Here is a 16,540-nt window from a genome sequence, read left to right as displayed (position 1 = left end):
ACTTCGAAGTATGATCCGAAGCTGACCTCGAAGACGACTCCCCTCGAGATCTAGACCTCGACTTCGACCTCGATCTTTCTCTTCGAGAACGAGACCTCGATGTTCTTCCTTTACCAGCTTTTAATTTTGCCACCAGGAGTTTGGCCTCTCTTTCCCTCAGAGCTTTCGGGTTCATCTTTCGACAAGAGGAACAACTATCGAAGTCGTGGTCGGAGCTCAAGCACCAGATGCAGTCATTGTGCGGGTCGGTAATAGACATCATTTTGCTGCATTCTCTGCAGGGCTTGAAGCCGGTCTCCTTTGTTGACATTTCGAAGAGACAGGATACAAAGAAGTAGAAAATAGAAACAAAAAAGGCAACAAAGTACCAGTTGGCTACAGAGATTCCCGATAACCGTTAGCGTCAACGACGCGGAAAAAAGGGAACTGATGTCATCACGCCGGCGTGGGCCTATTATAGGCGTCGGTGACGTCAGCGGAGTCGCGAGTGATGTCGTGTCTCTATGACGTCCAACTCCACGTTGGCGCGAGGCTATGAAAAGAATTTCCGAATGTTGCTGACGCAAGGGGATATTCACAAGGTGAGGAATCCACACGGCAGATGTAGCTATCAGAAATATATGATGGATGTCCACTGACAAGGGTGAACTTCCAATAGAAGTTGGGGTAGAACCTAGAAAAATGTGCTCTGATTGACAGGTGTTGACCTTGTGTCACTTTGCCTGTTTAAATAGGGCATTGTGTTAGTGTTGTCTGCCTGTTCTAGAATTTGATCAGTTGTGAGAGATGGCCACGGTGCATTCTGAGCTAGTTGACATGTTCATAGCTCCAAGAAGATGATGTTATATGAGCTCTTATTTGGATTTCACAAAGCTTGCAGTTAGACCTCCTATGTGAGCGCCCAAGCTTAGAAGATCGATTACCTCCATTACAGAAGCCTCTGTTGCATTACTTCAAAGGCATGGTGCCCCCCTGCATTATGTTGTTTGTCTTGCACCACTAGGATAAGGATTGTATCGCTGCTTGAGTTTAGCATCTCTTGTCGTTCTCTCACTGTCTCCATTGGTCTTCCAGAATTTGCTACAGTGATCTTAGCTGACGTTTTACATTTGGTGCAATACCAATGCAGAATGTCATCATCAGTAGAAGAGGTAAAATCTAGTGCCCACTGGGTTTGGAGACTTGAAGAAGAGATTGCTTTTCTGATAACTCTGTCCACTAAAAGAAACACTTTTCCTTGCTTTGTTTCTGAAGTAGCCCCGAAAAACACAAGGGTACAAAATGGTGTTTTGGTTGACACAGTTAATGGAGCAAGGAGATTGTGGTTTAAAGATCTTTTTTTTTGGTTTTGCTTGATTGGGTTGGTGATTTTAAGAAGGCGCCATTCAGATAATATGATATGATACGTTTTTAACAAAGGGCGAAAACACCCAAGGGTGTCTTAGCGCTAGCTAACTGACAGGGGTAGACCGTAAGACCAGACTGATGAATTATAGATTGGAAAACAGACAGGTTTTGAGTGCCTTCCTGAAAAGTAGCAAATTGGAGTGCCATTTTATATGGAGAGGAAGACTATGCCATGGTTGGAAGTGGACCTGATGAAGCTTTTGTCACCCCAAGATACCCGTTTAAATTTAGGAACCAGCACATTTTTAGCAAAGGTGGATCGTAGCATTCTGTTGGGAGCATACCACTTAGAACTGTGATTCATGTGAAAATGGGTCAACATCATGAAGCACTTTATGAGCAATACACAGGGCCTTAAAAACAATCTGTTGCCTGTGAAGCCGACTGGAACTTAGGGATACCCAAGAGCAGGATAGCTGCTGCGTTTTGAAGAGTCTGAAGTTTGTTTAGCAGTCGCTGTTGAATATTGACATAGAGCACATTACAGTAGTCAATTTCGGATACCACAATGTTCACAATAACTGTTTCTGAAGTGATATGTCTATGTCCCATCCAGATGGTCATGTAGGCAACCTTGAAGGCGTTCCCTCTGTCTTCGTTTCCGTGGTGGTTAGTCCTCCTACAAAGGTATTTGATGAGTTGTAAATGACTGGTATCACCGCTGGTAAGTTTTTACAAGGCGACTTTGACATGGTTAGCCTAGAAAACAACGGGCAGATTTACGTTTCCTTGCGCATCCCTGTAAATCAACAGGGATGCGCCAGGAAAGATGCGTGATGCAAGTTTACACTTGCGCCACCGCAGATGTGTATTCATGGCGCAAGGATAAACAGAGGAGTGTTGCATGTGCCGGCGTAAGGTTAGTGCAGTGCTGGAGTTGTTTCGCAGGCGCGACGCAACTCCTGCACTGTTCCAACCTGGCCTATCTTCAACATGGTGCGTCACGCCTTACACCTGCTTCAAGCAGGCGCAAGGTTTTGACGCAGCGGCAGCGGAAATGGGACTGAGTGAAATCTTGAGGATTTCACTCAGGCACTTTTCCGAGGCGTTCCTGCGACGGAACGCCCACATGAAACCTGCCGCAGGTTTCATGTGGCACAGGGCTTTACAACGTGACGCATCTCCCTAGAGGCGTCATGTTGTAAATAGGGCGCAACGTGGCGCATGGTTTACGCTGCTGCTGTGTCACAAAAGTGGTGCAACATCGGCGCAAATGTGGAGCATGGGCTTGTAAATCTGCCCCCAAATATTTACAAGACTCCTGTGTCGCCGGAGCATCACTTTTTGTGACACTGCGGTGCAACAGATTACAAACCCATGTATGTGGCCACGCAAAGCCACTATGCGTGACTTTGAATGGCCTCCTAGATATGGAGTAAGGAAAGGCAGCTCAAATCGCACCGTTGCATTAATATGCGCTGGGGAGGCGGTCCATGGGTGTTACACGGCATTCTGGAACTCGAAACCTCAAACGCACGTGGGGCATTTTCAGCTCTTCTAATGTATGCCTACCCACCCTCCTTTTTGTCATTATTGTGCACATACTTAGGCAGAAGTTTAGTTTACAGGGTGCTGCAATGTACTTTGAATGCGAAGTTACTTTTGGTTAGTGGTAATTTTGGATGACAATTAGGCCTTGATATGCTTTGAAGAGTGCTCAGTCGCATTGGCAAGCTAGTGTTTACACTCTCTTTGTAAATAATATAACTAAATATACCCCGTAGACAGTACAGAATTATTCTAACGTTTATGACAATCAATCAAGATCCTTTGGAGCAGAACTTCTTATTTGAAACTGTGGCTTTGGTCTTGAATAAATGTGCAAAAAATGAGTAAATATTTAAATAATCCAGAAATATAGCAAGGTCCATATCATATTTTCCATTGATTCTCTAGGGCAAGGCAACTGAGCTTTTTGTGGTCATGTTCTACTAGCAACATTGTTGCTTAAATGAATAAGACTGAATCCAGAGAGTTATTCTGACTTTTATTTCATAGCTTCTTAGTGCACGCAGTCGATACAAAATCAGAAAAGCAAAACTAAAGCCTCGAGTCATGACATTGGGAGGCGCCAATTGACTGCTACTGTTCTTCTGCTGCCAACACAAGTCATTGTCAGATGCACATCTCTGGATGTGAAGACTACACAGTAGGGGCCGATCTGCCCTACCAAATAGAGGGTTTGTTCTGACAGATTTCTGACCATGAGAAACCCAAACAAAATAAAATAACTTTGGTTACAAATCTCATCTTAAAAAAGAGTAAAATAAGGTATTAGCAAAATGTCACTTTTAGGTACAAAAGTAGGAAGACCTATCAAATGACACAAAATTATTTATCCTCCCATAGTTTTCTGTTCACAAACTGTTAATGCAGATTTTCCAGTGAGAGGGTTAAACGGTTATTAATATAAGGAATGGTATATAGGTAGCACCATTTCACATATGTGGTATTTTTTTTCATTTGTCATTTTTTCAAGTTTTTTACATGTTTATTTTTCTCGGGTTCATTTTTGTATCTACGTTTTGAGAAATTACACTTCAATCTCACCTGCCCTACCTTGTGGTTTGTTAGCTTCCTTCCCCCATCCCTCTCCTTCAGGCACCACTCAGACGCACCCTCCCTCCCTCCCTCCCCCCACCCCATCCCCAGTTTTGGTTTTTAGCTCATTTATTTTACAGACGTAACAAGAAAAATGGTAAAAAGTAGTAGGTGTTCGATGTAGATTTAAACATGCATTTTGGTTTACAGTGTCAATATGTATGTTTGCAAACTGGCTATCATTTAATTTCAGGGCAAAATGGAAATATATAAATATATGTATAAATATATACATGTACATACATAAACAAAAACAATATATATATATGTGTGTATATATATATATATATATATATATGTATATATGTATATATATATATATATATATATGTCTATATATATACATACATGTATATGTTTAAACATTGGTGGAGAGTAATACAATACATATATAAATACACGCTTCCAAAGAGCACGTTTATTTTCCTGGATGACACAGGAAAAGCAGATAAGCATGAAGCACACATCTATACCCATTTCTGCACCAATGAACAGACAAAAGTACAAAAAAACTAGCCACTGTGAAAATTCATACTCACGCCGTTAATTACTGCTCCATGGAAAAAAGGATGTGGAACAGAAAAAAAATTAACACTACTTCATGTGCATGTCTGTGTGATCTGAAGGAAAACTTATTTTTACAGTGTGATTCAAGTTGACTAAAGTTTGACTGTCCTATGGCATATAAAAATATACATATTTGACACACTGAAAATAAATCATGGTTTCTTGGCTATGTGCTTTTAGGGTCCGCCTACGTTAACTATACACATATTGAATCCATGTTTGTGCGAGTATATGTATATGTTCATTTGTTTTATTTTATGCATATATTTGCAGCTATATACACATATGATATGTTAAACTGTTGTAAGTAAAACGTTCCTTAGGCACTTGTTTAGCTGTCAAAAGCTTGAGGTCAAAAAAGCAAACAATACTATGTACATACAAGTAAAAAGTGTTATAAATATGTTTTAAACCATAGATACTATATACATCTTCAATTAACACAGTAACTCTTTTTTGTTTGTTTTTCTGTTGGGAGGAGATCCACTTCCCTCCCACCCCACTCATGTTCTTGAATTCCTTCGATGGATGTCTCATAACGAGCTGACTGATGACTCTCTTCCGCCAAGCTTTATTCACGCTTCCGCAAGATGACATAGATGATACCACTGATTACTGCCAGGGGGAATGCCACCCATGCCAGAACATAGGCATAGCCAAATGCGAGGTTTGTGTTGCTCTCCGGCGCCCATTCCGTGTGTCGTACAGTGAATATTGCTGCTCCAGTCATCACACAAAGACCTGGAAAGGGCAGGGTAAACAAGTGTTATCTGTCATCCATCCCAAAAAAAACAGTCCTGCATAAAAATCTTCATTCATTAAACGGCTGAAAGAAATAGGGATTTGCAAGGGTCAGATTTTTGGAATGTAATATTATAAGTTCTGAGCTAGGATAAATACCTTGATCCATGCCTGATTTTCAGCATAACCAATGACTATGTCAATAAATTCCATTTAAATTGACTGTATATAAATTTAACTTCAATGGATAGCCTGTTAACCTGTCAAGGATCTGGCCATCCTAGACTTATATTGGCCACTGCTGGATTGTATTACATTATTCTGCATTATGTCCATCAATTTTTCTTTTTGTATTTGTCACCCCGAGTGGGACGGGTATGCCCAGACGTGGTTCCCGTGCTCTCCATGTCACTGGAGTCAAGCTAGCCTTGCTGATATGGGTGAAACCCCGAAACCAGTCCTAGGATGCGTGTTTCCAGTCCAGGGAGGACCTGGCCTGGCAGTTCAGGCTGGATTGTTCACATTGGGCATAGGGTGAAAACTGATTTGCATAGGGCTGAGTTCAAACTGGAATGGCATGGGGAGCAAACCAAAAAACTATGGATTTTGGCCCAAGTCTCTGTACTGGGGTGAATGTATGTCATTGTTCTGCATTCTGTCCACCAGTTGTTCTTTTTGCGCTGGATTAAGGCATAAGGTATAAAAGGAAACAGATAATGCTATAGAGCAAGATGAATGTAAGATGTTGGCTTAGATGTCCACTCCACTTCCTATCACAAACCAAGCTTTTGCAATGCAATAGGTCTCGCATTTATGAGAGTTATATAAATGTGACACCTATTGCATTACAAATGCTAGTAGCGCCCCTTTCTTTAGACGAGCTGTGTCTAAAGAAAGGGGTGTGGCCACCATTAAAGTGAAAGCGCAGTATGGGGCGCTTTTACAAAAAAAAAGCATTTGTTTGTCAAGTTAACAAACAAATGCTTTTTTTGTAAAAGCACCCCATGCCACGCTTTCACTTTAATGGAGGCCACATCCCTTTCCTTAGACTCGGCTCGTTTAGGGAAAGAGCGCAGCCAACATTAAAGTGTAAGTGCGGCATGGGGCATTTAAAAATAAGAATTAAATAAATAGTTTTTTTAAACATGCAGATGCATTTGGAGCAGCAAGTAAAGCAAAGGCACAGGCACCACTATCGCTTGGCTTGGCGTGCTATGTAAAAAAAGTAATAAAGCTGTTGTGAGAGAGCATGTCCTGCCTGCAACGGCAGGCATGCGAAAACCATTAAACGAAATAGTGCTAGGAAGCTGTAGAAAATAAGTTACTTACCTGTAACTGTAGTTCTCCAGTATTGGAATCTTTTATAGATTCACATGCTGAATCATTACCCGTTGTCGAAATAAAAGCCCCCGGTACATTTATAAAAGTAATCTCACAATAGACATAAAAGTTAAAGGCCTAAGGCTTCATTATTTAGTAACATATCCAAGTCCTTATTTAAAAAGAACCAAACTTGCCGTAGATGTAGATACTGCTCCAGTAGAATGAGCACGAACTTTTGATAACTGCTTGTTAGTGACAGAAGAGAATTGCACTAGAGATGCATCTCAAGATGCTTTGTTTTGCTAAAGGGAAACCTTTTCTAGGCGCACTATAGGCTACAAACAAATGATTAGTTTTTTGGAAGGATTTGGTCCTATCCAGATAAAACTTTAGTCAGCGTTTTCAGTCCGAGGAATACAGAGCTCATTCAGCTGCCGTCTGAGGATTTGGAAAAAAAGATTTCAACACAATTGGTTTGCTAAGATGACAATCCAAAGGGACTTTAGAGATAAACTTCGGATTGGTCAGTCCTGTGTATAAGTTCAAAATGGTGCTTCATAAATTGAGCAAGCACTGTGTGGAGTTACCATGTCATCGGAGGAGATCTCACAGACGGAAAGGTCCTGAAGAGTCCCTTCAGGAACTGTTTTATCAGTCTGTTAGACCATAAGGATGGACTATCAGATGATCTCCGGAAATGGGAGCTAGCCGCTAAGTGCACTCTAAGTGAAGCATGAGAAAAACCCGAACGCACCAGATGGAGGAGGTACAGTAAAACTTCCTCTGGGGATGAATTGAGGGGATGCACCTTAGCCGATGTACACCAAATATAGAATCTCTTCCATTTTAAAGAATACGTTTCGTTGAGCACGAGACAGGATTTGTCTGCACTCCTGTGGGATGTTTAGGTGTCAAAATTCCTGGAGCTGAGAAACCAAGCAGATAATGTCAGGGAACCTGGGTCGGGTGTTGAACTTGGCCCTGGTTCATTGTGAGAAGAGATGGAATCGGCTTGAGGGGAATCGGCGGTCACAGGGATAGGAGATGGAGTTCCATGAACCAATGTTGGCAAGGCCACGCTGGTGCTTTTAATATTACTTTGCAGGGTTCCTCCTTCATCTTCCTCAGTACCCTGGGAAGGAGAGGAATTGGAAGAAAAGCGTAGGCAAATATGCTGGACCATGCTATTAAAAAAGCATTCCCCCAAGATCCCCGTTGGGGATGTCAGCTAGTGAAGTGTTGGCTTGTGGCGTTGTCACAAGTGGCGAACAGGTCTCTATCTGGTTTGCCCACTGAGAGAAGATTTGGGCAAGAGTACTTTGATCCAATTCCCATTTGTGGCTGATTGTTCGCAATCTTCTCAGTGAGTCTGCTAAGGTGTTTTGCTTCCCGGCACGTACTCCGCTGTCATTGAGATTTTGTGTTGAATTGCCCAGTTCCAAATATGTTTAGCTTCTTGTGAGAGAGAGAAAGATCGACAAGCACCGGAGAATTCTTTATTCTTGTTAGGAAAGCTTGCAGAACTAGAAACACCACTCTTAGTTCCTGGAGTTTTATATGTAGGTTCCCTTGAGATGGAAGCCACTTGCCACTGATCTGAAGCTCCTGAAGGAGAGCTCTCCAACCTTCTAGAGAAGCATCCGTTGTTATTACCAGAGGAGCGACTTGCAATAGAAATGGTAACCCTCTAGACAGATGATGAGGCTGAGTCCACCAGGACAGTGAGGCGATCATTTGAGGGGTCACTTGGGTTAGGTTGTTAAATGCTCCATTGACTTGCTCCCATTGGCTGTTCAGAGCTTCCTGAAGAGGATGCATGTGTAGGCAGCAATGAGGAATCAGAAGGATACAGGAGGACATCATGTCCGGCAGAGATTTGTATAGGCGCACAGAAAGAGACTTTCTTCTTCGTATGTGGTTTGCCAAGGTCAGAAATCTCTGTTGTCTTTCTTTCTTAGAGTAGTATCCAGTATGGCTCCTAGGAATGTTAGTCATTGAGAAAGTTGCAGAACTGATTTCTCCTGGTTGAGAGTGAGACCCAGCTGGCTGAAAAGATGTAGACATGCCTTGGAAGATGCTTTTGCGGTGTTGTAAGTAGGAGCCTTGACTAGCCAGTAGTCGAGGTAAGGAAAGCCTTGGTGGTAATTCCTTCTGAGATATGCAGCCACTGGTGATAAACATTTTGTAAAAATGTGAGGAGCTGATTTGAGCTCGGCAGGAAGCACTCGGAACTGGTAATGCCTGCCGGCTGCAGAGAATCTGAGAAACTTCTTGTGTTTCTTGTGTTTGGGTACGTGGAAGTATACATCTTGAAGTTCTAGTGATGCCATGTGATGCCATCTGCCTCCTATCTTGGCCGGAAGTGAAGTAACAGTAACCGGCAGTAGTGGGAGGTTATAGACGTTGGGTAGACTATTTCTGCTGTCTCGTTTTCCCCCCAAAATAAGACTTGTTATAGGTAGTTCCAGGTTGTTGACTCTGGGCAAACTGTGTTCTGTATTGTTGGTTTCGAGAGGTATAGCTTGGATACCCGTACTGTTGGTAGCCTCCCCGGTAAGATGGTTAACCTTTGTCTCGAGCACCACGAAAAGGCATCCTTTTTTTATGTTGGAGGGTACCAAGAGCTTTAGTCATATCCGTGGCTTTTTTGATTCCCTGGAGGGCTTCATCAATATGCTTTCCAAACAATTCCTCTCCATAGTAGGGCATGTCTAAAATATTAATTTGAACCTCTGTACTGAATGTTGTGGCCTTTAGCCATTCCTGGTACCTCAAGCCTCAGCCCTGGCCAGTTGACGGAAACCAGTGGAAACCAGTGGAAGCGATGTCCATGGCACGATCGATTATCTCCGAAGCAGAGCGTTCACCCTCCAGCAGAATCTTTTTTGCCTCATCTTTGAGGTCTGATGGGAGACTGTTGATATAAGGAGTGATATACAACCACATTTGTCTGTTGTAATTGGCCAACAAAGCTAAGGAATTTGGCGCTCTAACTATTAACGCAGACATAGTTGAAAAATGTTTGTCAATGTTGTCTAGTTTCCTACCCTCCTTGTCCAGAGGTGCTGATAGCGGAGCTGATGCGTTCTTTGACCTGCGTTGTGCCGCCTGGATATCACTGAATCAGGCCTTGGATGACACGTGAGGCAGGCAGGTGTATCATGAGCGGCCTTATATTTCTTGTCAAGTCTTGGGAAGACTGGTGGCACTGTTACTGGATTCCACATTTTTGGGACTCCTTGTTCCCAGATATAGTAATAATGGGCATTGATGTGACCGATTTCTTGAAGGGTTCCTTGAAATCATAAAGAAAACAATCCTGTTGGTAAAAAGGCATCGGAAGTTCGAAACGCCTGGCTGCTTTCTCTAAGATGTTATGAAAACCCCTAATGTCCTCTGGAGGTGAGTCAGTTTGTGGCGGAGATGTCGACGCTGGTGGTGGGATAATATAATCATCCCATTGCTCTCCGGTTAGGTCTAAGACTAGCCTCCCCCTACACCCATTTTAGGTCCCTTCTTAAAACCCACTTGTTTTGTAATGCCTACAACTAATGCTTCTCGCACCACTGACTGTCTGTCTTCCTTTTGCTTTAGCGCCAAGAAACCGCTGGGTGTAAGTTGCGCTTTATAAAATTTTTTTACATTACATTACATTCATCTTGCTGTTGTTGTATGTCTTGTATTTCCCTTTCCTACTGCTGATCCTCTTCATCTGTGGATGGAAGCTATTGTACAGGCACTTGAAGCGGAGGAGATGGAGGCTGACTTTGTACCACAGGTAGTGGTGGAGGTGCCGGTGTAGGAGACAGTGTTGATGGAGGAAATCTCTTTTTATAATATGCCACCATGAATTGTAAGTCTGTAACAAGGGTGTAAGGTAGGCATACCATCTCTGGTTGCAATTGCTTTTGACGTCGTTGGTCAGGATAGCAAAATTGCTGGTCATAATATTCTTCATCATCAAAGTCTTTTTGACATTTTACATACAGCTCTGAAGGGCTTTGCACAGCTGCAAACAGGCTATCCTCATCAGAATAATCATCATCATCCAAAAGGTGAGCTGGTAACAAAGGCTGGACTCTACTTGGTGAATTCAGTGAAGGTGTCAGCTTCTCCCGCCGAAATTTTGGAAAAGCAATTTTCCTGTTCCAGACCTTGGGGTCGTCGACAAGGTCGTCGACGTAGACGTCGCCGCTGGAATACACATCATTGACGAAGAGTTGTCGACGTACGATGAACGTAACATCCCTGTCGAAACGGGCGTGGGTGTCAAAACTGCCATCGACGATGTATCCCCTGTCGACGAGGCCATCGACGGAGTAATGGGGAAATCGTCGACGAGAGAGTAGTCGAAGGTAGACTCGCTGTCAATGTGGGAAGCGCCGTTGACGAAGAACTCACCGTCACCCTTGTCGTCTGGACCTTAGTAATCTCTACCGTCGATGATAAGGGAACTACTTGACTTGTCGACCTATATGTCGTCAACAAGATTGACGCTGATGAGACCGCAACAGTGGCGATAGTGTTCGTTGATGATGTTACCCTAATAACTCCCAATGGAGATTCCATCGTCGTCAGAGCTGCCGTCGACGGAGCTGAGGTAGGCTTATTTAAAATGTTTAATCTTCGCAGGAGGAGTAGAAGGGGCTGAAGCCGATTTCTTCAGAGGTTTTTTGACAGAAACCGAACTCTGATGAGGGGGAGATAATTTAGAAAGTAAATACGGCTTTTTAGTATCCTCTGAAGCATTTTAGTGCATCTTCTTTGGAGGTCTCTGCAAGCAATGACCTGGAGAGTCATCCAGGGGTCTTTTTTGAGGCGTCTTGGAGGAGGAGCTTAAGGGACTGTCACCCTCCTCAGAAGAAACAGGGTCATCTCTATCTTTAACCCTCTGCAACCAAAGTAAAAGCCTTTAAAGTTTTTTCAGAAAAGGTACGACATACCTTACAGTCCTTAGGTTTATGCTCTGGATAGAGGCAATAAGGCAGTCTATATAGGGGTTGTCGATATGCAGCCTTTTCTTCCTGCAGGTACCACAGGGTCTGAAAATGCCTTTTTACATGGAGACGTCAGTTAATTCACCTAGGAACAGATATTAGAACCTGAAAAATACATTGAGAAAAAGTACAAAAACCTGAAGACAAGGAAATTCCAAGAGTTGTGAGGAAAAAACTGAGCAGAGCTCAGTGGGGGCTCCCTACAACGTCATGCGGTAGAAAATCTGAGGACTGGAGCTCCTTTCAGGAAGGTTCTAAAAGGGGTGGTATCAGCTGATTGGTTGTTTCTTTAGTTTGGTCTTTTTTTGAATAAGGACTTTGATATGTTACTAATTAATGAGGCATTAGGCCTTTACCTTCTATGTCTATTGTGACATTACTTTTATAAATGTACCGGGGACTCCCATCTCTACGACTGGAAATGATTCAAGCATGTGAATCTATGAAAGTTCCAGTACTGGAGTAATTAAAGCCTACCAAGCAACAACATATGTAAAAGGGGGTGTCCTCCTGGGAAGTTACAAATGAAGACAAGGCGATACTAAGGAGGGACTAACAAGCCTATTTATGAATCAGAAGCCAGAATTTACGAAGGACAATGACAAATATGGGCAGAGAGTGGGAAGCGCTTCAAGGGCATACTCCAATACAGCATGCCTCACAGAGCAGTGCTGCCCAGGCTCGACCTAAAAAATTATTTAGGAGTTGAAATACAGTACCTTTGATAATCAGGACTATTGAATTAGCTAAGCTACATTCCAAAATCATTTGTTCTTCTACTGGAAATCTTAAATCTTTCATTAAGTCATGCATTAATTGTTATGTCAGCGTCTTTTAGGGATTACTTTGGTAAGACAGGTTGCTACGGATGTTTATGGTACAAACCAGGTCCCGGGGGTAGGCAGAGATTTGTAAAAAAATTGAGGGCGGCACACGGGGCCACCCTCTACAGGTATATTTATGCCCAGGGGACCACCACCTCCCCGGGGCTCCATATAAAACTAGATAGGGGGGATACGTGGATCTCCCTGGGCCCCGGGGACCACCACTTCCCCTAAGCATCAATAAATATTAAAGAGGAGGTCCGAGCAGACCCCCAGCTCTGGGGACCACTACCTCCCTGTGGCGAAATGCTTTTTTTAAATGAAGGAGGGTGTCCCCCAGGCTATATACAGCCTCGGGGACCGCCACCTGCCAAGGCTGGGTCCTGCTATCCCCAGAGGTGCCAACCCTCGGGAGATAGCTGTTTTCCTTTTGTTTGGCAGGAGCTGTGATAGCTCTCTCCAAACAAAAGAAAGCACTCTGCTTCCAGCAAGCGGGAGCTGCCATAATTCTCCTGCTTGCTGGAAACTTAGTTTTTATCTCTTTCTCTGCCTGTAGACATGCAGGCAGGGAAATAGATGAAATGAGCATGAAGAAAGATGCATTTCCAGCATCTCCCTGTGTGCGAGAGCAATGCCGCCTCCCACAGGAGGAGGGGAACCAACTGGGACCACAGGGGCCTTGAGGCTCCCCCAGAGATTTCCTAGCACACTGGGTACCCAGGATGGGCTCCAGGGAACACAGGGAGTCATGGCCGGGCCCAGAAGGATGGGTTCCCAGGGCCAAAATCGGCCCAAGAAGGGGGGCTGCATGGCCACCCTCCCTGTTTTCATTAGTGAATGCAAAGGTCTTCCCCCTTTTCTCACGTTGATGGACAGCTTAACAAAAGACCCTTGTGCCCGTTTCCAGCCGATTTTGGTGACACATTATTGATGCAGAGGAATAGGGTGACATCGCCACCCAAAAAAGGAGCACTTACTTCATTTAGTTAGGAGGAAACACCCCTGTTTGGTGGAGAATCACTACTTTGTAGTCTTGTCGACTTCTCCTAATGACGAGTCACATTATCACAGATTTGTGGATGAAAATGCTTGAGGAACAATCCCATTGCCGACAAGGTCACCAGAAATATTACCTCATGATCCTTTATGCAGCTGTTATAAAGAATATGCACTAGACACGTATCCAACGAGGTTGCACTTACTAATTACCCAGATGAAAGAACTCAGTAGATGTTTTCGGCAAAACTGGGTACACTTTTTGGAAAAAAAAAGGTTTCATTGGATTATATGGATTTTTAAAAGAGACAATGTTCGTCACGTGACTCACTCGTTTCCCTTCTGGAGCATCTATACTCACTGTTGCATGTGTTGGGTCAAGACTTGGCAGTCATATTGGTGTCACCTTTTGTTCTATGGCCCTGCACATCAAGAACCACTGTGTGTTTCCAGTCTTCTAATTTAATCATTAATTGCACAATGTAATCTAACGACGCTAAAATGTTTTATGGTACAGCTGTTCTTAATATGAGCGCCTGGGGAGTGACTGTCTATTTATAAACAACATTCCATGACAATCTCTAAAGTGCAAGTGCCCATCTGTAAACAGTCTTCCCCACTGGTATTTGTGCAGTGCAGCAGTTGTTCACACACTACATTCTCTTGGTAGAGCATTCCTGTGTCTCAATCCTCTTTTCAACCATAAAGTGCAAAGTACTGTTCTGTAGGCAGTTTAGCCACACTAACATATCTTGTGGTGCAGCTGTTCTTCATATATACACCTAGGGTGTGAATAACTATTAGAAAACACCATGCCACAATTATCTCTAAAGTGCAAGTGCATAGCCTAAATTGTAGCTTCTGTTCATAAATTGACCATATGCTCCTCCCCTTGAAGATGTCTCTGTAATTAAACATTATAAAGTGCTACTGCCAACACATAGGTACACAAAATATCCCTGTATCAAAAAGTGCAAATGCTCGTATATAAATCCTCCTCACTGCTGCATCTAAAAGTACAACTGTCTGTTTATAAACCATATATCCAGGTAACCACGCCAGTGGTGCAACTATTAATTGGAGATAGCATAATTCTACTCCCTAGATGATGTGCCGATATTTATGCATCTAAAATGTTCCTGCATTTATGTAGATATATAACATTTTCTTGTGTATACAGTACCAGGGCAGTTTGACTCCAACTTAAGTCTATATCCTATTCAACCTCAATGCTCTATTGAGCCTTCTGTGTCCCTAAACATCAGTCTTATAAAGTGCCTGTGCAAAATAACTGTGTAAAAGATGTGTACAATTTACATACAAGGATACAATTGAAATACAATAAATGTTCAGTAAAATCCAGAAAAAGCTCAGCAACGTACACATATAAATGCCTCAAGGATGAACATGCAGCTCTGCGTCAATATTATGACTCCATGTCATTTCCGTGTCTAAAAGGACAATCATCCTTGATTGACACCGATGCAGTTCAATTTCCCTGTTTCCTCTGCGTGGGTGAATCTTAATATGCTTTATACCGTAGTACTGTATGGATGCCAGTTTGCTATTATGGGCCTCTCAAACATGCTTGGCCATGGGGTAAGCTCTATCCTAGTGTTTGATAGCCCTGGTGTGCTGGAGGATCCTGAGTCTGACCTTGTTAACAGTACTTCCTACATATCGCATTCCACAACCACATTCCAGCACATAGACCATAAACTCTGTTTCATGTGATCTTCTCCCTCATCTTGCAAGTTTTTCCCTCGAAGATCACATAGACGGTACGATAAAATCCAAATCTGAAGGCTTTACATGCAGCACATTTCTTAAAGCCCCGATTTCTACTGGTGAGCCAGTCCAGTCCCTGATGGAACACTGAACTGGTTAACATATGCTATGTTATGCTCGGATACTGGCCTACCACATTTTTGAGGTGTTAATTATTCTGTTTGAACACGGCACACATAGAGCTATGTTCCTCATTGAAGCCCATAAAGAACCACATTTCCTGGTCCTGTTTACTGATGTTTCCTGGTATGGCATTCATTTGTCTGGTTATGAACAATAGTTGTTCTCTTTTCTTGGTCAGCACTCTCTGTTTTGTCTCTCTTAAAACTTGTTCTAAATGTTTTCTCTCCAAGCATCGCAAAATCATGGACCTGGCTTCTGTGCCAAACAATTCATCTGTTGAGCAGATCCTGAGTGCTCTTAAAAGTTGGCTATATGGTATGCTCCATTTCAATGAACAAGGATGCCCACTATTGCCATGCAGTATTGAATTGCAGGCCATTTTCTTACGGAATACAGAGGTTTGAAATGACTTATCTCGTACTTGCAATTTTACATCCAGGAACTACATTTTTCAAATGAGATCCACTTCACAGACAATTGTATACTGTATGAATTCCTGTTCAGGGATGTTACATACTCATTCAATGATGTCTTGTTTCCATCCCATTAGATGAAAACATCATTTATGAAGCACACCCAAATAATGAACTTATCAATGTGGTGCGCATTACAGTCAACCCACACCACCTGTTTCTCCCACCAACCCATATAGATGTTATTGTATGTGGGGGCAGATTCTGCACCCATTGCTGTGCCTTGTTTCTAGAGGTACATCTTTTTGTCGAAGACAAAGTCATTGTATGTGAGGCAAAACAAGAGCATCTTCAGGGCCATCATAGGGTTTTGGGCAAGATACATGGATCTCGATCTTAAAAAGTAGCGGAAAGCCTCAATTCCATACTCATGAGAATTGGACGTATAAAGAGAGCAGACATCCATAGTTACTATTAAATAGCTGCTGTGCCAAGCAATATTATTGATCTTGCGTAAAAAGTCATCTGTATCCTGTATGTATGATGGTAAACTCTTGACATAGTTGCATAAGAACAGATCTACAAACCTGAAGCTATTCTCTAGTAGACCCTGTAATTGTGACAATGGGTCTCCATGGTGGATTGTGTAAGCTTTTATTCACTTTCGGGAGGGAGTAAATGACTGGTATCTTAGGGTGATCGATCTTCAGACATTGATTTTCCTCAGTCGGCAATAGCCCAAGTCAGTCCAGCCCTTTAA

At 42.8% G+C, this 16,540-nt stretch overlaps 1 protein-coding gene across 1 annotated transcript in view; it reads right to left on the bottom strand.

Annotated features, from left to right (window-relative positions):
• Positions 1-3,380: 3,380 nt before the first annotated feature.
• The window catches only part of LOC144770294 (uncharacterized), a 320,171-nt gene continuing 307,011 nt past the window's right edge, over positions 3,381-16,540 (bottom strand). The window contains exon 6 of the mRNA XM_078654692.1: positions 3,381-5,316. Coding sequence (XP_078510818.1) covers positions 5,147-5,316 — 170 coding nt within the window. The 3' untranslated portion in view covers positions 3,381-5,146. The remainder of the gene's footprint in view (positions 5,317-16,540) is intronic.

Source organism: Lissotriton helveticus, chromosome 7, assembly GCF_964261635.1.
Source record: "Lissotriton helveticus chromosome 7, aLisHel1.1, whole genome shotgun sequence".
Taxonomy (NCBI): Eukaryota; Metazoa; Chordata; class Amphibia; order Caudata; family Salamandridae; genus Lissotriton; species Lissotriton helveticus.
This window is presented reverse-complemented; position numbering and strand designations above follow the sequence as displayed.